Below are 22,613 nucleotides of genomic sequence, written 5' to 3'. Positions count from 1 at the left end.
GCAGGTGGTACCAGCTAACATGGCTCTAATGATTGCAGAAATCAGTCACACAGTTTATCGTTAAAGATCATAACAATCTCTCCCACATTATCCATAGAGGACTATGAATATGGTCTGATCAGTGGTTTAGTCAGATCTGGACTTTTCTAGACATTTAGACCTCCTTCTAAGAGCAGGTTAATTTCTGTAATTGCTGGAGTTGCTATGAGGCTGCATTCAGAGCACTGATGTTACTGGAGAGGGGCTGAAAGATTGTGCAGAAGTCTGTTTTTTTAACATCCCACTGAAAATTGCTGTGTAAAATGCATTTCCTAAGGTAACCAGAAATATCCCTGATGATTGTGGGCACATTTACAACGGAAGTACAGCCTGAAATCTAAAGCCCTTGGAGTATCTCTGCAGGTCAGATGGTCAATCCAGCCTTTCTGGTTCTCAGGCTAGGATGCAGAGATGAACACATCCTGCTGGCTGTGCACTCTCCCTTTCTCCCAGCCCTTACTTTGCACGTGGTGTCTGCATGCCTACGTACATAGAAGACAGTGCCAAGCACCATTGGGAAATGACTGAATGAACGTTATTTTGTGTTTCAGTTGCTTTTGAATGGGAAATGAGATAAGAAGTCACACCTTGTTCTGAGTTTAGATTTTAGATTCCCACTGTGAGTGATTGCTGTGTCTAGCTCTGACTCCTGGTGTAATTACAGCGGACACCACACAGACACACACAGGTGCTGGGCTATGCCGGGTGTCTGATAGCTGCACAGGAAGAGATTTAATTCAACAGGCATCTCCTGGTAGACCTAGATTGCTTCATACAATATGGCCTATGGTGCAGCTGGTCTCAAGTCCCTGACAACAGGAAGATCCCCGGGGTGGGGGAAACATCCATCATGACTCTCTAGCTCTGTCTTCCCATCCACTCATCTTCATTAACATCAGAACTGTCTGTCTTAAGCATCCTCCTTCATCCTTTAGTGCACCATGTCAAACACAAGTGTGTCTTTTCCATTTCCTGTGCAAGCTCTCCACCCTCAGCAAGGACAGCTCTGCTCTCCCTGGAGCCCTGGGGGAGGGCTGCACTTTTCTCCCTTGATTTGCAGCAACCCTTAGATATGAAGGCAAGATGAAAGGCTCCCCTCTGCCCTTATAGCATCTGGAGTTCTGAAAACCAGAGCTACTGCAAATCTTTTCTGTCTGTTCTGTATCTTACCTGGGTAGGTCATGAGATGAACTAAAATATCCCAGAGGCGTTGTGGACTTCGTGACGTTAAATTCTGAGGTATTCCATGTGAGACGTTCAGGGCACTGAGGCAGTGTAAGATATGGCCTTTCAGTATCATGGTTCAAAAGCATTGCAGTGCTGTCACCCACATTCTTAAGGCCACTGGTTTTCTGCCTAAAAAAAAATATAAAAAAAATCATCTGTGATGTCTCCTCCTCTCACCTGATTCAGGAAATGGACCAGCTAAGCATAAAATCAAGTTCTTCCCCTAAGATGACCACACTGGGTCTCATGCTTTTCTAAAGAACACGTTCCTGCTTCGTCTCTCCGTGGCTGAACCTTACATACAACAGAAAACAGAACGAGCTGAGGGAGAAGTCAAGGAGTCCATGTGTAGTTTGAGCTTGCATTCGCTTGTACTGGCCTAGCAATATACAGCACAAACTTGGTAGCACTCAGCAAGTCAAGGAGTCACCCATCTTGGGCAGCTACTGCTCAAGTGCAGCTGCACGCACCATTTTATACCTCTGCTCTCATCTAAGAGGTTGCAAGGAGGCTAAACCCAGCTGTGTGGCTTCAGTTGTTTGACTTGCAGCCATGCCTAACAACTAGCTGCCAGTCCAGGATCTCTGTGCCCCGTGCCAAGCTTACACGGAGCAGCCGGTGTACTTGAAGGAGACCCTAGACCTGCACATCCCACTGCTCCAGCTGCCCTCATGTGGCAGATGTCATGGGTTCTGGCCATCTTCTCACCACATCTTCCTTCCCTTCCACAATGCTGCCTTCTCGGTCTCTTGCTCCTCGCACCCTTTTCCATCTTCTCATCCAGACAGGCAGGTAAACTCAGAGGACAAAATATTCTCTGTGCAATTCTACAGTCACTTCATCTCTGTTGTGTTTTTCTTCCACCTTCCCTAGAAAAAAGAACCGGTGGCACTAGCGAAGAAAACCAACAACACCTACAACATAGTTGGCACCACATATGCCCTCAACATTGCCAAGGACCCTGGCCTGCCCACCATCTCCAAGAGTGCTGCTGCCACCGCGACGGCCACCAACGTGCCCCCCAAGATGCCCCGCTTAGAGGAGAAGCTCCCAGAGAGTAAGAAGACATACAACAGCGTCAGCAAGGTAGACAAGATGTCCCGCATCGTCTTTCCAGTCCTCTTTGCCATTTTCAACTTAGTCTACTGGGCTACCTATGTAAACCGGGAGTCAGCTATCAAAGGAATGATCCCCAAACAATAAAACCGGTCCAATAAACCTTCCATCAGTGAGCACCACCCAGGCAGGAATTCTCCAGGGCTTTCTTCTTTCCTGTTTTGTTTAATTATTGTTCATTTGAAATTACTATTAGATCGTTCTTTTATAATGTAAACAAAACTGTGATTTTAATTTAATCCCGTATGCATTTAGTTTTGTTTTATTTTGGTTTGGTTTTTCTTTGATGATGAAAGGAAAAAAAAAGGATCATAACAAGTTGTGCCTCTAACATCGTGAATCTGATGTCCCCACCCACCCAAGTCACCCTGTGCTTCCATCTCTCCTCCTCCACGGTCTGCATGCCACTGCCATCTCACGCTCCTCTCCGCTGGGGGCTGCCTCCCTCCTCCTCCTCTGCGATGGACTGCCCTAGCGTGGTGGATACTCCTGGTGGCATGGGCTCAAGGATGTGGAGGCCTCCAGAGTCAGTCTCTGGGCTGGTCTTCAGTGCTTGGCACTTGTGCTAGGCTGTGCTCCCCTAGGGGCAGGGAGCTGCTCTGGAGAGGGAGTGGTGCTGCATGGGCCAGCTCCTAGCCCACTGCCTGCTGGGGTGAGCCCCTAGCTGCCAGGGGCTGGTAGAACCACGGCAGGTGTGGAACAGGGTGACAGCACCTTGTAGGTATCTACCAGGCTTCCTCCTCTGTCTTCACCAGCTGCTTCAACCAAGCCCAGCTGCTGGTTTCCTCTATGCTTCTCCCCAGATGAGAACAGGTGAGAAAGGTCTTGTCTGTCTGACATCCTGCACTCTTGGGGCAATTCATGTTAGAGGATGGGGTATTTCCTACCAGAGAAATCATTTTTCTCAGGGTCAGTGAGTGACTGAGGTCAAGACTGGAGCTTTCTAATGCCTAGGAGGAGATAGGAGCTGTGAGGCTACATGCATTCAGCATCAGGAAGCCATAGAGCTCAGACAGATGGTTTATCACTTTCTCTTGGCCCCATCCACTTCTCCTTGACTTCTCTGCTCCCCAATTCATCTTCCTTTGGCTCCTGTGCAGCCCCCAGTAACAAAGATCTTGTTGCTTGTGGGTGGATTTAGGCAGAGAAGCCCCTGCCTCCCAGGGGAGCCATGCTGCCAGGGAGGAGCACAACCCCAGGACATCCAGCTCATGGTGTGTTCCTGCTCTCATGCACCTGAGCAGCAGCAGTGCTGGTTCAGGCCCTTTCCTGCCCCAGCACATCGGGAACCATTCTGACACCTGTGGGGGTGCCTGGGGCTCCAGTCGGTCCCCAAGAACCCCCCTGTCCCCTGTGAATGCAGCTGAGCATCCTCATCACCAAGGGAAAACAGAAGAAGGGGATCTTTGAAATGGGGTGGTGGTGGTGATACTGCTGTCCCAGGGAGATGTGTGACCAGATGTCATCTCACAAACCCACAGAGATGAGACACAGCTCTAATACCTGCAAACTCATCCAAGAAAGCCCTCCAGCGCCTCGGAGAGAGGCTTTTTCTCTCTTCATGGCCCTTCAGTCAGGGTCCCAAACCAGCAGCTGCCCACTTCCCAGCAGCAGCACAAGTTGGTGGCATCCAAACCCTGTCCCTCCTACCCCTCCCTGGTGCCTGGACCCCTGGACACACTGACCTGCTGCAAGGAGCAATGTCCTCTGTCTGAGTGCCCATCCCCATCCCACAAGTGGCACTGATCCTGCCAGCAGCCCTGCTCCTGGGGCGGGATGCGCCACCTCTTTCCTTGGTCACTGGCTGCCCCCTCCACCTGCCCCCTGCACATTTTGGGTGCACACAGCCAGCTCGGGGCCCCAGCATCCCCAGCTTGATGTCTTCAGCATTGCTTTGAGCCTCTGCGCCGAGCTCGGCACCCCCTGCCAGCGCAGGAGCGGGGCTGAGCATGAGGCGCAGGACTCGCCCCACCTGGAATATCCATGGGGACGGCAGGATGGAGCGGGGCAGGGCAGGATGCTTCATCCTGCAGCGTGTGTGTTGTTGGTGCAGGTCCTGCCTGTCCCTCACCTCTCTTGCTGGCTCAGCAGCAGCGCACAAGGAGAGGAGCTCGGAGACATTCAGCTCAACCCCCGGCGTGTCCCGTCCACCAGCAGGCAGCGTGGGGCGAGACGTGGCACATCCCCCAAGCAGATGGGAAGGAAACCAGCTCTAGCCATGCCATCCACACCCCAAACCGCCTGCGACATTTCTACAGTGCCTTTCATCCCCAGGGCTCCCCGCCAGGCAGCGAGGAGGGGAAAACCCCAGCATTGTGCTGGAGGAGCAGAGGGAAGATGCGCTGTCCCCAAATCTGCTGGGCAGGGGGGGCATCCCCTCCACTTTTGCATTGCCCCAGCACTGCCCTGCACCCCTGTGCCCTTTTTGCTCCCCCCATGCCAGCACTGTCCCCTCCAGCAGTGGGTCCCCCTGCTGCCACCCCACAGCTCCCCGGCTGTAACCGCTGAGCTAACCGGCCGTCAGGCTGTCTGTTTGGGAGACTACTTGGATGTCATTTTCTTAAATCAGCTAGATGAAGTGTATCTCATAAAACATTCATGTCACTATAATACTCAGGCCTAAGTGAATGAAATAGAAACCCTATAAAAAGCAAAACAAACACAATAAAATGGTAACAAAGAGGATATTGTGTTTACTAACGGAATTATGTTAAAGCCAAGCTTAAATATGGGATCCAGTGACTTCGCTGACTTGAGTCTCCTCCTCAGCCCCCTCCACTAGCCTGGGCATTCCCCAAAATCCCCTCTGCCTGAGGACAGCCCTACCTGCTGCACAGTCAGGGTGAGCCTCCTGCCTGTCTTCTTCACTTCTCCTTCCCTCCTGCTGGCCCCAGACCCTTGTTCCTCTGCAGGACACAGTCCGCCAGGCTGGCTTGCCGGTGGCACCCACCTGCTGGCCCATCTTTGCTCTCCCCAGCTCTGAAAACTCTGCTCCCTGCCGGATAAAAGGCTCCCTCCCTGGATCAGTGTTAGCACGCCTTGAAAGCCAAGTCTATTCCCACCAAAGCCTGGCACTGGCCCCGAGTCTTTTTGCCAGCTGGAAGCAGAAATACCGGCATCCTTTGGTTAAAGACAACAAACCAAACAGGATTTGTAGTTTGGCTTCCAATCAGGGAAGCATTTCGGGAAGATAGTTATAAATAAATGGTTTAGCATCTCCTGCCAGCAGACATCACAGAGAAGATAATGTTCTTTTTTTAAAATCTGTCAGAGGCTCAAACTGGGACATTTCCCTCCCAGCTAACACGAGGCTGCTCATGGGCCCTTCTTCTATGGGGCCCTTCTTTTATAACTGGGCTGTACACAGCCATCGACAGTTTACAGAAAGCCAGTTGTGCACCGAGTGGGCTCTGCATTTCACTGTGAACCTCGATGCTTCAATATTTCTTTTATTTTTGCAAGGCCCAAAGCCCCCTGACTTGATGAGAGTCTCCCAGGAAGGAATTAGAAGGCGTTAAGAGTGACCAAAACAATCTGTTAGCCTGTGCTCCTGCTTTGTAGTCCCAACCTGCAGTTGCAGTCCTCCTGACAATGTCAGGTGGGTGTTTTGGCACTGGCACCCTGCCCCTGCTCTCCTCTGAGACCACACATGGGCCAAATCGGTGTGTTTTTGGGATGCTCTGCACACTTGGGAAGGCAGGCGATGGTTGAGTTGAGGTCCTCCAGGTGGTCAGGGGAGCCAGCTTGTGGTGGCTGCAAGCACCAGGTCAGTGCTGCAGTGTGAGGGACAGGGAGAAGGGGTCACTGGGTGCCACCCGTGCTTCTAAAGGGCTGATGGGGCTATCCCCATATGACTTCTCTAAAAACGCTCCTTGAACATCACCAGCCAGGGCCATGACACCCGGGGCACAGCTGCCCAGCTCTTCTCCACACACCAGGCTCTCTGTGAGCAAAGGCAGCTTCACTGCTCCCTAAGTCCTACAACAAGTTGTTGAAGCCAACACAGCTCATCCCCTCCTGATCTCCACCAGCTCAGTGGCACTGGTAGGGACCCTGTTCATTTTCTGTAGGACCACCCCGTGTGAGCAGCCCCCATGCTTGCTGACCCCAGACACAAGCCTGGCATGCCAACAAGGGTCCGACCAGCCTGTTTCTGCAAGCAGCCATCCTGTGGATACAAGGTACATCCATTTCTCATCTGCTGCCTTGATTTCTTTTATCCACATCTTAGATTCCTCTCAGCTGCCCCCTGGGGGAGAGTTATAGGGCTGCATCACAGGTCAGGAAGGTATTTCTCTTGCTGCAGGTCATCTTGTCTGGGAGGACCCTCTGTTCTGCTGAGAAGCTCTCTGAGACCTTCTAAAACCCAGAGCTGTTGCCTCTCCCAGAGGCTGCTATAAAAACAGCCTCTTTGCAGTGCTCCTTTGCAACAGCTGGGGGAACAGAGCAATCTAGCACACGTTAACCCACCCCGCCAAGTATCCACCTGGGCTTTGCAGACCTCCTTGGTGGTGGGGAGGGCTCAGCCAGGGCGAGAGGCACACTCGTGCAGTGTAAATGCTCTATTGATGCTGAAGTAGGGGGAAAAACTTTGAACGGTTCACCAAGCCTCTCTCTGTATCAAGCTAAACTACCCCTGAAGGCATTTTTGGCTAGATGCCACGGCGCAGATGAGATTGATAGCTTCAAGGTATAAATATTTACGGTTTGACCTTGTAATTGTTCAGTCAGCCAAGGTTTTTACATATATATGTGGGAGTGTGTGTATATTTATGCCCACAAAGTCTATCTAAAAGTCAAGCTTTTTCTCTTTGAAAGAGAAAATGGCAGCTTTAAATTGTTTCACTTCCCTCTCGTTCTCTTTGCTAAATCTTCTGCGAAGAGGTTCATCCACCTCTGCTGGTCCTCATGTGGCTCTGGGAGGTCTGGGGGACACAGGGAACAAGAGGAACAAAGGAGAAGAGTTTCTCTCTTGGGACCTGGGACCAAGGTCACTGCTGGCAGCACCACCCAGCACCTTTTGGGAAAACTTTGTGCCACACATCACAAATTCTCCAATCCAGCCCTTTTATGCCTGCCCCAGACACTAGGATGTTCCCAGGGAGGCAGCTTTGTTTTTTCAACAGCTGAATCCCACGAGCCATTAGCCCCACACAACAGCGCAACCAGGGGGTGTGTGGCCGAGCATCGTGAGGGGTTTTGAGGTCCCCACCCTGAGCCTGCTTCAGGAGGGAACACAAAACCTGGCTGGATCCTGATGGCCAGAGGAAATATGCAGGTAGGAGCCTCTTCTGCAGAGCAGCTTTTAAGATCCTGTCTGCCTGGAGAGGGAAACCCGGTCCTCAGTTTGCTACGTGAGTCAGGATGCTCTCGCTGTCTTCGACGGCTCTTGGCTCTTTTCTCCCCTGCTGCTTGAAGGTCCTGTCAACTTTATAAGTCCATTGGCTCACGTTACACTGCTGGCAGCTCTCTGTTTCCTCTGAAAAGTCTGTCAGTTCCTCCTGTCTCTTTGCAGGGAACCCAGCAAACATAAAGGCAATCATATATAGAACAATTTTGGTTTTTGCAACCGCGAAAAAGAGCAGAGCTGGGAAACCTGAGCAGCTGTCACATTGCCTTTGTGAGGATGTGTTTGGAGTCGAAGGGCTCCTCACAAGTATCCCCATGTCAAGAACTTCCCTGTCAGCTGGCTCTGGGTCAGTGAAGGTGCCTGCTGCTTCTCTTGCTGGAGCCCTGGCATCCACCGCTGGGGAGAATTGCATTAACATCACACTAGGGCAGCCCATCGAAAGAAAGAACACGTTGCAACAAAATGCCAGAAAATACGCTCATTTTCACTGCCTCAGGTTGAATCCGTGCCCCTCGTACGTCTTCTGTTTTGTTTGCCATCTTGTGAGACTCTCTTCACTTCACTATGAGAAAGAATCTAGCTGGCAGCAGTTTGATGCATGACAATCCTGTTATTACAGCTGTAAATAATTAACGACTAGAAAAAAAATACAGTTTTTAATTTTTTGTTGACTTTATTTTCTCTATTGACTAGCTGGTAGCCACTTTCTTAAGGGATTTCTCATGGAAACTGTGACCTTCCTCTTTCTCTCTTTCTCTCTCAGTGTTTTCCCTTTCTTTCCCTCTCTCTTTCTGAGATTTGTGTTTCAAATGCTTTTTGGTGCACTGTTCAATGCCTGTTTGTATTTTTGAATCGTATTTTTCAACCTTTGCTGGAAAAAAAAAAAAAAAAAAGCCCATTCTAACTGGCAGGATTTTGAGTCCTGCAATTTTTTTCAGCTTTTAGCTTTTTCAGTGAGTTAAAGCAACAGAAAAATGTCTCAAAAATTTACAGTGAAGTTCTGAAGAGAGATTAGAAAACATCAGAAACCAGAACAACATGAACAACATCGACAAGCTGAGTGGATGAGGAGGACTCTTCTGACCACCTACCAGCCTCCTGGCCTAACACACCAGGCAGGACTAGACCTTTTCACTGAACTAAATCACTCCGCTTTTCCACTCTACCCACTCTCTTGAACTCTGATCAAAACAAATAAAAAAATCATATTTTAAAAAAGCACTGCACTATTGTTTGTTTTTTTCCAGAGTCTGTTTCTCAAAGGCAAGTGATGGGGAGCAAGCTCTCTGGGCGTCAGGTACCTGCACAGCTGGAGAGTTTGTCCCAGTGGTGAGCAGGAAAGCTACCTGGGAAAAAAATAAGTATTCCTGGAGAAAATATTCCCTAATTTCCATCATATCATGTTTAAAATATTTCCTTTCCAAAGGCAGGGGAGCGGTGGGCACAAGATATGGTTGAGGCCGGTTGGATGGGGAGCTGGGGGTCTGCCCTGAAGCTCAGATGATGGTGTGAGAGGTGGGCAGGGGGAGAGCTGGGGGTGTGCTTCTTCCCCCCAGTGCTGCCTGTGGTTAGACTTTGTGTTTTTTGTTTTTTTTTTTTTTTAAGTAAAATTCTCTGGCATTTCTCTGTGTACAACATGAACAAAGCTTTCTGCCACTCTAGGGGTGACCAGAAGAGGTCTTGCCCAAAACCCAGGCTTATGCCACCCACCACGTACACTTCTTCAGCTGAATCATCCCTTACAGAGACCCTGGTGGGAAGAAGGACATGGGAGGCCCTCAACCCAAATGTCAGTGGCCATGTGGTAGAGGGAACACGTGGCAAGGACAGGTTGGGGGCAGCTCAACCCACACTACTGCGCTGCTCAGCTGCTACAACGACTGCCAGCATCGCTTTGATCACCCACACAGCTTCCAGGCATGACTTAGGATTCACCCTGATCCAGACACCTTTGCAGCAGGGAGTTTTGGTTGTGGCAATCCTGGTTCTGGAGATTTAATAGCACCTAGCTGACCGTGCCATGGCACTCAGCCAGCAGCTGTGTGTGTCCAGGGGGCTGTGCTGTTTGCTAGCGAGGAAGTTTAATGTGTAGGGACTTCATTTGGACCTCCAATTACCAGTGGGAAATAGCAGGAGAAGGAAATAATGTCAGTGCCATAGACAGCTGTTTTTCACTCCTGAAGGAGTGAAACTCCTTCCCCTCTTCCCTGGGTTCCCTGAGCACCAGCTGGAAGCTGCACCAGGGACTTGCCGGCAGGACAATACCTCCAAACATACTGCAACCTTGAGCAGGAAAGTTGCACGCTTGAATTTGCTGTTTTCAGCTGAATCCTCCCTCTCGCTTAGAGACTCAGAAGACAGAGGAGGCTTGGGAGCAGCAGCTCGCAGCTGCCGTGGCAGATGGATGGTTATCACGGGTCTTGGCGGTACAGGCTGCATACTTATGTCTTCCTGAGGAAGGGGCATATCCTGTGACCTCGTCGAGAGCATGCGAGGAAGAATCCCACTATGTTTTCAATGACAAAAGCTGGGACCTGAAGCCTTCACCCCTTTCCCCGAGTCCTCCCTCCACCAGAACTGCACAGGGTTGGACCCAGCCTGAAAAGATCTTCCTGACTCAGGAGACAAAAATAAACAGCGATGTAAAAAGCTTCCCTGCATTATCACTTCTCTATTTGAACCTGGAACAAGGGCCCTGAAGAGGAACAGAGTGTAATTGCAGTGTCCACAGAAAAGAAATACTAATGAAAACAGGCAGAGCCAGGAGAATTCGCAAAGAAGAGGCATAGCAGAGCAAGTATTTATTACCCTGGCACTTAACACTCCGGCTGACAGGTGTCTTAGTGAAGCAATAGCCAGCTTTTATTATTAGGTGCTTATACCACAGCAGTGCTCAGAGGGGGAACTGTTGATGTACGGCTCCTGCAGTGAAGGACATTTGGGAGCAGATAAATGTGTCCCCTGTGCCCGGACAGCCACACAGCCCCACTCAGCCGGATGAAGGAAAATGTCCCCTGGGATGCAGTGCTCTTCCTCTGCCCTTCAAGGGTCCTCAGCCTCTGTAGCTATTCCAGAAGCCTCCTCCTGGGGTGGAGTAAGAGCCCCAAAGCCAGCCGGGAGTTAGCATTCATGCATTTGGGTGATGGGATCAAAAATCCCAACATCAGCTTGGGGTTCCCCCTGTGAAAGGAGCTCTCAGCTCTGCTTCCCTCTCCCCATAATGTGAGTAGGTCTGACACCGCAGGATTCCCACTCGTGGGGCTCTTCCATCGCTGTGCTGCTGCCTGCGAGTGAATGGCACTTCTTCCTGCAAAGCCCAGTTCCTCCTGACCGAGCTCATCCATCAGCAGCTTGTCAGCAGGAACATGATTTGAGACTTTGCGGTCGCCCCACTCCACAGAGAAAGTTTGCGCTTGATGGATTTGTGGCTTGCTGGGATTCACTCTCCCTTAAGCTTTCACACGTTGGCAGGCTGCGGGGGCCCTGTGGGGGGTCCCGGGCTTTGGCACCTGAAGCACACGCTCCTGAGACCTGGAGGTGGCAAAAAGTGGCTGGGGCTTCTCTCCTGCCTGCCCCCAGCACCTTCCCTTTTCATGTTAGGGGTACAGGTGCAGCAGCTCGAGGAGCAAGACAGGCTGCTTCCCAGCACAGACTTGCTCAGGTCCATTTGTGGATGCTCACATCCCTTTGTCAGGTGATCTGCCCGGAGCTGTGGGCATGGGTTTCGACCACACGAAAGCTCCTGGTAGTGGGAAAGCCACCCTTTCAGCTCCCAGAGAGAAAATGTTTGAAAAACAGCACTGGGTGGTTTCCTTTGGAAGGGAAGAGGCGTTGGAGCTAGCTGAGCATTAGGCATTTTATAAAAGCACTTTGGAATCCCTGATAAATAGCAATCTAGGAATTGACAGGAGTGGTTTCAGCAGAGGTGGTATTGCAGCCGTGATAGTCTAAGGACGTAAGTGAGGCAAGGCTGGTAGGAAGAAGTATTTTTTTTATTACCCAGATAGCACAGCCAGGGAAAAGAAGCCAGGCTTTCAAGACCACAAACTCCTCTTCTGATCTGGTGCCATAAACTTCAGGCTTAGGCCTGTGAAGGGCTGGGCTGGGCTGGCTTCGTAATGAGGCAATCGGGGAGAAAAAGCTCCTTGCTCCATGCTGCCTAGCGAGCCGCTTATGGGGGAAAAGGTATTTCTTAGGCTTTTGTGAGGAATGGGGGAGAACAGGAAACATAATAGAACTGCTGAGTTTATTCAGAAAAAGAAAAAAATCGTGCAATGTTCATGATTTAAAAAAATAAATAAAAGAGGGAGATAAAAATACATAGGGTACAGACAGAAACCTCCTCTAAAGTTAATGTGCAATTTTTTCAGCACACATGGGTTTTGCATTTGCACAAGGAGCAGTAAGTCTCTGGTCGGATCCCAGCTCAGCTATACATCAGCACAGCCCTGTGCTGGAAAGGACTGTAACTCATCAGCCTATCTCTGGCACTTGAGGGCGGTTGTTTAGGCTCCTCTTACAATTCCTCCTTGCTGTTGTGAATCTTTAAGTATCTGCGCCAGACTGTAATCCCCAGTTTGACCGTAAAGCTGGCCTTTACCTTCACACTGCCTTATTACATCCAGTTTAAATTATGAGGGGCATTGAGACAGGGTTGATAAGGAGGATTTATTAAGCTTGAATGACCATCTATAGCGATGCAGCACTGAGTGACTCCCACTCCAATTCCAACTCCAATTCCTTTTTCTTCTCCCTCTCCTGGAGAACAGCTGCTGCCAGAATACACTCGTTACCAAGTGTGACCCCTCAAGCAACTGGTGTTGGAAGGCTTCACTCAGGGAGGAGAGGATTGGGTTCAGCTGACTGTGGTTATAAAGGGAGGCATCTCTCCAAGTAACTGGCTTGGGAGAGCTCTGCTCCAGAGGTGTGGGGTTTGTAAATGGTCCTGGGCAGGGGAATTCCTGGAGGTTTGTCACCTCATGGAGGTGGTGTGGTGGCCTGGGTGAGGAGTAGAGATGTGCAAAGTCTGGGTACTGGGGTAGGAACATTGGGTGGGTTATGTGGTGGTCACAGGAGCTCAGGGTGGTGAGGAGCAGCAAAACAAAAACCAGCTCCTGAGTACTGGGAACACCAGTGGCTGTCTGCTGGGATGTGCAGGTAGCTGTGCCACATCCCAGGGTGGCAAGCCTGTGGCAGAGCAAAGCTACTCCTCTTCTGCACCCCATCAGGGGTGCTGGGAGGAGGTCGGCCTCCTCCATAGGGTTTTTAAAGAATTAATGAGTAGGATTTGGGTGACATTTCCCTTCCTGTGCTAAGTTTGGAGTGTAATTGTTCTGCTGCTTGTTTGGGCTTTTTGCAGCCCTGCTGTCTGGGGAGCTCGTTTGCGTAATTTTGTTGGGTCCCAGCTAATAATGACGTCACTTAAAAACAATTCATTTTGCTGGACCGAGAGTGGGCTTCGTTGTCATGGCAACCTTTGATTCGGAGACTTGCAGGAAGGAGACAGGTAAGTGCTTGAAATTGCCATATTTCAGCATGGTTTCAAATGCCTCAGAAGTCTAAGACCGGTTTTCCATAAATGAAATTTCAAGTCGTGTTGAAATACTTTGTAAACAAAATTCATTTATTGCCTGAGGAAAATGGGGCGGAATTTAGTTGGAGAAAACACTTTTCTAAAAATGAAGGTTTCATGAAGCATTCTGCCAACTAACGGGAGTTTAATGCAATCAGGGTGTGCTAATGCTGCTTTGCTCCCCAAAACAGCTTGGTAAAGATGCCCTTTCCCTGCAAGGGGTGACAGTCCCCCCTACAGCTGCTCAGGGAAAGGGATTTACCCTGTGTGATGTGGTGGGCAGCACCTGCAGAGGTCATGGAGAGGGATGGATGCAGATCTGATGAGAGAAATCTTTAATTGCTTTCAAAAGCAGCCCCATGTTTGTTGTGCATTATATTATCTGGATCAAAGAAACAATTTGTTCCCAAAAATTGGATCAAAGTGTGTTACCTTAGCCAAAATACTTTGGAAGGCTCCCTCATAGCTAGATATCTACGTGCTTATTACATATTATTCTGATCATGAGTGCTCATGGTTTCTGTGAAAATCAGACCTGGACGATGTAAGCCCCTGTGGATATCAGAAAGCCTGAACTGGGGTTTTAGAGAGACATTCCAGCCTGGGAAGGGCTGGGCTTCTGGCGAGAGACTCCCAGTTTGGAGATGCCATGTGCCATCAGGGAAAGCTGTGTTGTGCTGACTTCATTTCAAAGTGAAAATCATGTTGGCAACTTGGTTGGGGGCTTTGATTCTGCAAACTCCTAAATATTGTCTATGGGGGCACCCAAAGGTCTGCGAGTGGAGTTGTTTGTGTAAGGAGAAGCTGGTGCACTGCCACCACCAGGATGTGGGTTGAATGCTTATCTGGACCCTGACACCTGCCTGAAATCCTGCATCCCTTTCTTTGCCTGGAATAAGGTGGTCATTTGGGGTTGACTTTCCTTCAGAGGTGAAAGAATCAATTGGCACCTAAACTCGGGCACAGAAAGTCAGCCTTTAAGGCACAGGGCAAAGGCACAAGGTGCTATTTCAGCTGGCATCCCCAGGGAGCAGAAGCCACTGAATGCAATGTCAGAGCTGGCATCAGCTCCTGCCTGTTCAAGACCCTTCCCCAACCGGATGGATGCTCAGGGCAGCTCCGGAGAACTGCACTGGCCACAGCAGGATGAGAGCAGGTCCTGCGGCAGTGGTGAGGAGGGAGCTGTGGGGGCACGTAACCCCAGGGAGGGCAGGGAACTGGGTCTGCACTTCTCATGCTTGCAGGGAGTCTCTTGCTGGCGTATATAGACAGTGCCTGAAATAGAAGCTTTTTTGGAAATAGAAAAAAAAAAAGCATTTCGGAAGGACTCCAACCCTTTTCCATGTGATTTGCCCAACCCTTCAGAGCGGTGGTTGCTTTTTTTTTGGTGGTGAAAGCTATTCAGGGAATTTGACCTGGATTTTTGCATCACTTTGGGTGCCTGGAAATTGCATGTATATAAAGTAAATAAGTCATTTGCTGAGAAGTTATTGCCCAGCTATGTGTGGGGGGAAGGCAGGTATTTCAAAACTTAGCTCAGCTTTAGTGCAGGTGATTCCTGTGCTCACAATTTACGGGCACAGAAGAGCTGATATACTGGGAGAGCCAAAATGCTTGTTGCAAGAGTATCCAGTTTCTGATAGCAGTCAAACAGCAGATGCATGACAGTGAAAGCCTAAGATTATAGGAAGCATCTTGCAGAGCTTCCCTGGGGTTCTTTCTCAGCTTCCAGCAATCTGTGGCTCAGGGATTTGCCAGTAAAAGATGTGTCCTTGTGCTTAATAGTTCTCACTGGATTTCCTGCTGCTGTGCTGTGAGTTGGCCCAGTAGCTTTGTAAACTCGTAACAGCCATGTCCACGTCCTGCAGAAAGGAGTTTTCCTGCTGCTTTGTGGCATGAAGAACTTTCAGTTAGGCTTTGGGTCTGTTTTTCCCCCTTTCATTGCATGTCCACTGGTGAGTTTGTGTTAGAAAAGAAGGTGAGCCCTGGATCCTTGTCCATCCTTTCCCTACCTCATGCAATTATACACTTGGACTTGGGGCCCTTCATCCCCACGTAAGAGCTCTTCCAGCTGGAAGAGTCATGGCTCTGGGGGCTGAGGGAGCTGCGAAGCCACGGCTGCAGGATGTGACCTGGCATGGACAAGCTGTGCTGAGCATGGCAGGCAAAGGCACGATGTGTTTTCGTCTCTTCATACCTCCATGTACAGCTGCTCCTGAGCAGAAGCTGAGAGGTGTGGAGCAGCAACATGACGTACATGTGCCCAGAAAGGTGGGGTTAATGTGGTACATCTGTGCCCTTCAGATGTGTGCCTGTTGCTCAGTGTCTGACTTAGGGCTTCCCGGAGTGCCCTTGGTGATGTTTGCTCCACGCAGAGCACCTGGGTGCTGCCATGCCAGGACCCTCTTGTGACCAGTGGGGTGTGCAGTGCACCTGAGCATGGGTTCTGTGAGCGGCAACATTTCCAAAAATCAGACTGGATGACTCCAGAGTGTACTGAGACATCTCATGTGGCACATGAGCTCAGTCCACAGGCTGCAGGAGCTGTGCCTGTAGCACCTCGGTGCTCTCCACCCCAGAAGGAGCTATAGGAGCCTGTTCTGCAGAGTGCTGCTTTTCGCAGAAGCTGACTGAGAGTGCTGTCAGGCTGCAGCTCTCAGTTAGCAGCACTTGAAGTAAATGAGATTTACATAAAGGAAGGACCGATGAAAGCTCCATGGGGGCAGCAGGGTGCTTGGAGCTGCCATCTCCGAGCCTCCCTCTGCAGCTCTGCCCTGACCCCAGCTTCCCTGCTGTCCTGGCTGGGGCTGCTAATGGTGCTGTCAGGGCTGTCAGGCCCCTCCGTCCCCATCAACACCCAGCTCTTCCCATCCTCCCTTGCCCTTGCTCTGCTCAGCGGGGGCACTTCCATCTCACACCAGAGGGTTTTTATGGTTTTGCTCCCAGCTGCTGGCTGCCAGTTGTGCCCAACAATAGCAGGGAGTTTTAATGATGTAGATAAATATTTCTTGAGAGCAGAGAATTCACTTTATTAGTGATCAGGACAGCTTTTCAGGGACAAAACATGGATTTAGAGCTTAATCCCTGGCTCTTGCTGTGTTGCGAGCGCTCTCTAAAACCTTTGTGGACACCAAGGCCATTTTGGAGTTTCAAAGTTAAACAATCCCTCTCTCTCCTCCTTGTAATCACCAGGAGGAGGATTGGAGAATCAAAGCCTCAGATGTGAATATATTCAGCTCTTAAGGTGTCTCTCTGCCTTGAACCTGCTTGTATGGCCCGTCTCCAAATCTTCCTAGCTTATTTCCTGCGCAAAGGGCTTGAGCCGGTCAGAGAAGTTCAATCTCTCTGATGCATGGTTATGTTGCAAATAAAAGTAATGATGCATTTTAGCATAAATAAATATTAATTTGTTTTTTTCACCATTTCATTTATTTGCCATCTGTGATTCTCCTGATTAGAAAATCATAGCGTCATCTAATCAAGGACAGGAAAGGATGAGCTGGGGCTTCACTGGCCCATCCTGCAGCACAGAGATCACCTTGCAGATGGATGAACCTGGTGGCTAATCAGTGGCTGAACATCGGTTATCCCAAGTACTGGGCAAAGAGTTAAAAATTTGCCCCGATGAATTCCAGTGATGTGGTCCAGCTCCAGGGCAAAGAGAAGTGGGGGTTCAGCTCCAGAAAGCCCTGGCTTTGAATGGCCCTCTCCTGGCCAGCCCTAAAATTCTGGAAACCTCCACAAAACTTAGTAATGAGATGCTTGGGAAGAGAAGGGAAAACACAGAAGGTAACCAAAAAGTAATCTGCAAGGAAAAAAAATAAAAATCAGTGGACAAAAGGCTTTGTTGTGCCAGCAGTGGAGCCACTCAGGCAGCTACAATAGCATGCTCCCTCCTCATTCTTTGTGCCCCAGCTCTGTACTTTTGTGGTTATTATCTCGCCTGGACCAGATGGGTGTTGACAAACAATAGACCAGGTAGCTCTGATTTTTCCTTGTATGCATGGTCAAAGGGAAGGAGTCATCTGCCCTTCGGAGTCTGATTTGTCATTGTCCTCACACTGCTTTACTCTCTCCGCTCCACAGTGCGGAACAAAGACCTGAATTATGGCAGAAGATGAATGGGGGCTTTGGGAAACTATTAGAACAATTAGGCACCAAAGCACAGCATGGAGGGAGGGCAGAGGGTTGCCACTGTAAGAGCCTGAGTCTTTTGAGATCTGGGAAGGTTTGGAGCTGCTCCTCCAGAGGGAAAGCAGGAGAGGGAAGCAGAGGAAGGTCTGCAGTGGTGGCAGCAGCTACATCGGCTGTCCTGTGACCAGATGGATGGATCAGGGAGCCTGAGGGCAGCCTGACTGTGCTGGGTGCTGCCCTGAGATATTTTTGGCTCTGTACCTCCATCCTGGGTGACCTGAGCCATGGTGGGAAACATGGCATGGGGGGGAAGCAGAAAGAAGGAGGCAATTTGCTGCTTGAAAAAAAAGCAGTGATGATGAAAAGCTAGAAAAGGGAATAAATCCCATCATAGCTCTGCCATTAATTTTTCTCTGATGTGACAGGAGATGGAGTGGTGTACACGTTTCCCTTCTGCGCTATCCGCAGGATGTAGCCTTCACCTACTAGTCCCAGATTGGAGAAGAGGTTTTATTCCCCCCCAAATTGAACTTTGTGACAATGGAAAATGAGCTCACGACTCTCTGGCTGGCAGGATGGTGTGAAAAAAATAGTGATATAAAAAAAAAAACAACAGTAATCTCTTTAGAAAAGAAAGGCCTGGTCTCGCTTGGCAGGTGTTATTTATTTTTCCTAGCAGAGGGAGCAAGGAGTTGCAGCTGGAATCTCTGGTTGGCTTCCCAAGATACTGCTGTGACATTTTAATGATCCAATTCCCCTCAAAGGTGGCATTTTCACTTGTTCTCCTGACCTATCGCTGTACATTTGGTGTGAAACAAACTGCGCCGCTATCAGCCCTGACATCTCAGGCCCAGAGAAAAAAAAAATAAGGCTGCGATACTAATGCGGTGGATGGACTCTTCACCCTGCTAATCCCTCCGAGGATGTCTTCTCACCGTGCTCGGCAGCCACGGGCTCTTCAGGAGCACATCGGTGCGATGCTGCTTGCCCTTGCAGCTTCCACTGGCAGGGGCTGTGGCTCGGTGCATCCAAGTGGTGTTTCCTGGCCCATTTACACCCTGCTCCTGCAGGGCTAGTGGTGATGTTTGTGCTGGTGAGACCCTTTTCTCGCTCTGTAGCATGGCTACAGAGGATGAAGATCTGGGACTTGCAGGACATCCTACAGCCAGCCTTCACTTTCCACTCTCCTGAGATAAACTGGTTCACACGGGTGTAAAGTGCGTGCAATGAATAACACAACTGCAGCAAAATAGTTTATGTAAAGCACCGACGTGGGAGAAATTTCATAAGAGGTTTCATACCTCAGAAAGTCCTTTTGTCAAAAATAGAAGCATTTTCTCTAAGGAAAAAAAAAAAAAAAAACAACACTCAAGTTTCTTGCACAGTCTTCCTGTTGTGCTGGTGCTCTTCTGACTGCTGTAGGGATCCTTTTTGGGAGTGCGAGCCACTGTCACTGCTCTTTTCTGGGAGCAAACAGGAGCACAGCAGAGCTCTAGGATGGGGTTGTGGTGCTCCCGCTCTGGAGGCATGGGGCGGTGGTGGGGACCGGGAGAATCCAGGCGGAGAATCCAGGCCATGGAAATCAATGCAAATGACTCTGCTTGCTGAGTTGCAAGCCCATTTGCTCTGTAGGAAGCACGGCTGTCAGCAGGGACAGGCGGCGAGAGGGGTGGGATCTCACAGCTTGTGAGATGAGATGGGGAAGGCAGCAGATGCAGGTTTTTCTGGCTTCAGGGAGGGCAGCAGCTCCAAGCGGGCAGGCTGGGTGCAGGGGAACACGAGCAAGGACACGATGGGTCCCGCTGTGAACAGCAGTCAGCCCTGTGGGCAGGGGGACCAGTGCCTGCAGGCGGGCTCTATGCCCTGATAACTCCCCTTGTGCTGGGAAAAACTCTGCTTGTGTTGCAAATTAACATTTCTAGGTGTTTTTAACAAGAAATCCCTTTTAGGAGGGGCTTTGTTTTCATCTGGAGATGCATGTGACGGGGTGTGTGCCTCAGTCCTCAATGTTGTTATAGGTTAATTATTGTTAGCAATCAGTGATTACCGCTCTCAGAAAGGCTTTTCCCTGCTGGTCAGGGTGCACACGAGGCATTCACAGCTTTTTACTCAGGGACTTCTCTGGGTCCAGCAAGTGCCTTGGATTGCGGCAGGTGGTCTGAGCAGTCCTGTGTGGTGTCTTTTAAAATTTATAATCTAAATACAGCTAGCTAACATCTCTCCATACTCATGTGAAGCTTTGTGCAGGATCTTCTAGACTAAGTCTTGTGGGTTTTCTCCTTTTTGTAAGTTTCTCATGCAGTGAGGCAGCTGGAACAAGCCCAGTGAGGTGTCCAGTGGTAACACATCAGTTTTCAAAGATGCAGCTGAAAAACCTAACACCTGTAGCTATTGCCTTTGCTATGCTTACAAAAATGAAGAAGAGGGGGAAGGAGGCATCAGGAGGTCCCTGGTGAGGCCACTGCAAGGATGGAGAGCCCCCAGGAGACCTGCTGGCCTCAGAGCCAGGCAGACTTGGGCATGGCCATGAGCATCCCCTCCTGCCAGGAGACACTTCCAGCATTGGCCTCTCCACAGTATTTTTTTCCCCTTTTTTTCCTTTCCTGGCAGATCCAGTCGCCAGCTCCTAAAATGGGGTCAGGCATATGGGATCGTGGCAGGAACGAATCCGCCTGGCTCGAGTTCAAGTTCATAAGAAACTCAGTTGCCTTTTCATCTTTTTTCAAACCAAATCCCAAGCATAAATGACGTGGACTAGGCGCTTCCTGGCACCTGCAGCTGCTCCCCAAAATTGACTTTCCTGTCCCCATTCCTGCTGGTGGTGCAGAGCTGCCAGCTGAGCGCCGGCCCCCGCCGCAGCCCCGCGTTGGCACCCAACAAAAGTTCAGCCAGCTCCGAGCACTTCAGACTCAGCGAATTATTTTCTGACAAAATGTTGGTTTATTGGGAAATTTCTGGCTGGCTCTAATTGGGACAGCTGTTGAGGCGGCAGTTTTCCCGAGAACTAAAAGTCGCTTTCAGATGAGCGCAGCTCTTAAAACGGCTGCTGCTTTGATAACTGCTCATTGCCTTTCTTGTCTGATTATTGAGCTTAGTATCTTTCTGCAAGCTTAAAAAAAAATCCACTTTGCCTGTTTGATCTTTTTTCTTTTGTAAATATTATCTTCAGCCCCCCCTCCTCCTTCAAGGAGAATGTGTCAGTTCAGATTTTACCCTAAACTTGAGCTTTGCAAAAATTAATGTATGTAGCATTTCAGATTAAGAGCTTTTTTAACCCCAAGCTTCCCAGTGTTCATAAACACTGTGGGGGGGGGAAAAAAAGTCAAACCAAACATTTTCCTTGTAGTCTTAGCATGGGAGATCCTGCCAAGGAAATTAACGGGGCCTGTCTCCACAAAGGGAACAAGCCCATCTCGGTCTGTTGGTGGTACTGAGATGCGCAGCCTGCTAGTTTTCTGTAATGACATTTTTTTAACGTAATTGTTTTTCCTTTCTAATTCTACATGCATTTTTACCACCAAACTGAAGAAGTTGGTTAGAGCATGCAGAGGTTCCCAAATAGCTTGTACAGTCCCGGAGTCTATGAGCTGGAAACTTGGTATTCTCTGGGAGTTGGGAGGTGCAAGGCTCGATTAAAGCCCTTGATAAAAGAGTATTATGAGTCTTGCTCTGATCTGCCAGCTCTCCCCGAGCTCATGCCAGGGACCAGATTGCCCCAGGCACTCTGCCGAGTCGCTCAGCTGTCCCCTTCATTCTCACACCAAGGGGCTGCAGTGAGCGGCTCCCTGGGGAATACCCATTACGGATGTGGAAATTGCTCCAGAGCAGAGTGAGGGATGGAGTGAATTTGGTTCAGATTGATTCAAAAGCTTTTTCTTTCTTTCCTTTTTTTTTTTTTTCCTTCCCCCCTACATGGCTTTCCAGTGAAATGGGAAAAAATGAAAAAAATTCATCTTGTCATCTTGATATTTTGTTCAAACCTAAACAGTGGTTCCTTTTCTCCCCTTTTTATTTAAAGAAGGTCACGTTTTAAATGAATAATGGTGTGCTGATGTGGAAAAACTTGAAGCAATTCATTTAGAAAAAGGATTGGTGAAACGTTTTGGTATTCTTAGAATGTTTCATTTCGAAACAGATTGGGAAAAAAAAAAATGTTTTGCTGCTCTTTTCTCTTGGATTGTGGTTCTGTTTGTTTTGCTTTTAGCTTAAACTAATTGCCAAATTCTGCTTAAGTTTGCTAATTGTTCAAATGCTGCAAGCCTCTGTTGTGCACCAGAGCTGTGGTTCTTTTAAAACCACGGAAATGTCTGACTGCAAACCACATGTATGCAAGGAGCTAAGAGGAGCCTCCTTACTTTTGGGTCCCTTGTGTTGCTTGCACAGAGAATCATTACCTGACAGTACTGCAACCTTTAATTCCCCTACAGGCAATGCGCAACGTCGCCCTTGTTCCTAAGCAGGCTGCTAGAAGCCCGTGCGATGCCATCGCCACCTCCCTGAGCCCCATGCTGATGCCCCTGCTGCTGTGTTTCTGTTTTCCATGTGGAAAGAGCCCAGCAGCCTCCCTGGGGTCCCCAGCTGGTGGGAGACCCTTCTGCATGACCCCAGGACCTATGGGACACACACAGCACCTTGTGCCCAGCTGCTGAGCACCGTCCCACCGTTGGTGGCAGAGGGAAGGGATTTAAATGAAGAGGAGGGAAGTTTATATTTAGAGCCGGAGGATGCTCCTTCATCAGATTACGACAGTTTTAAGTAGGTCAGGCTGGAGACCCGAGATACCCGAGTCCCCTTCAAAGGCATCCGTCCGTCACTTATTATTCCAGGCATTTCCCTTTCGCTCTGCCTTCCTTTCACAGCCCTTTGTCGCTGCTTCTGGGCTGTGCCAGCCCTTGCCGTGCGTCCCTACACTTGCTCCTTTCATTGCCTTTCCTGTCCCTGTGTCCCCCTTGGCCCTGGGGCCTGGGACTTCAATTCAACAAAGATGAGAAGGGTTTGCGGGGGTCGCATTGCAAAGCTCCTAACCCCATCCCTATTGCTCTCATTTCTTGAAAAACCTGAAATCCCCTCTGCTTTGGCAATTGCAGGTCTCACACGGGTGCATGGCTCTGACCCTTCTGTTCTGGCACCACAACCAGCAGTGAGCAGCACCCGCTTGTTTTCATTGAGCCCTTC

General features: G+C 49.6%; 2 protein-coding genes across 9 annotated transcripts in view; both read left to right on the top strand.

Annotated features, from left to right (window-relative positions):
• LOC311444157 (gamma-aminobutyric acid receptor subunit alpha-3-like) overlaps positions 1–5,064 on the top strand; it is a 91,856-nt gene extending 86,792 nt beyond the window's left edge. For all 6 annotated transcript variants that reach the window (XM_084535108.1, XM_084535110.1, XM_084535111.1 and 3 more), the window contains one exon: positions 2,140–5,064. In XM_084535108.1, the coding sequence (XP_084391234.1) occupies positions 2,140–2,469 (330 nt within the window). In that variant the 3' untranslated portion in view covers positions 2,470–5,064. The remainder of the gene's footprint in view (positions 1–2,139) is intronic.
• A 7,496-nt stretch (positions 5,065–12,560) lies between these two features.
• LOC311443933 (gamma-aminobutyric acid receptor subunit gamma-4) overlaps positions 12,561–22,613 on the top strand; it is a 46,213-nt gene continuing 36,160 nt past the window's right edge. The window contains exons 1-2 of one of the 3 annotated variants that reach the window (XM_084534622.1): positions 12,561–12,656; positions 13,092–13,238. In XM_084534622.1, coding sequence (XP_084390748.1) covers positions 13,199–13,238 — 40 coding nt within the window. In that variant the 5' untranslated portion in view covers positions 12,561–12,656; positions 13,092–13,198. Of the gene's footprint in view, positions 12,735–13,091; positions 13,239–22,613 lie in introns of all 3 variants that reach the window. The other 2 variants (XM_084534620.1, XM_084534621.1) reach the window with 2 other exon arrangements.

This window comes from Aythya ferina (genome assembly GCF_964211825.1).
Source record: "Aythya ferina genome assembly, chromosome: 13".
Taxonomy (NCBI): Eukaryota; Metazoa; Chordata; class Aves; order Anseriformes; family Anatidae; genus Aythya; species Aythya ferina.
This window is presented reverse-complemented; position numbering and strand designations above follow the sequence as displayed.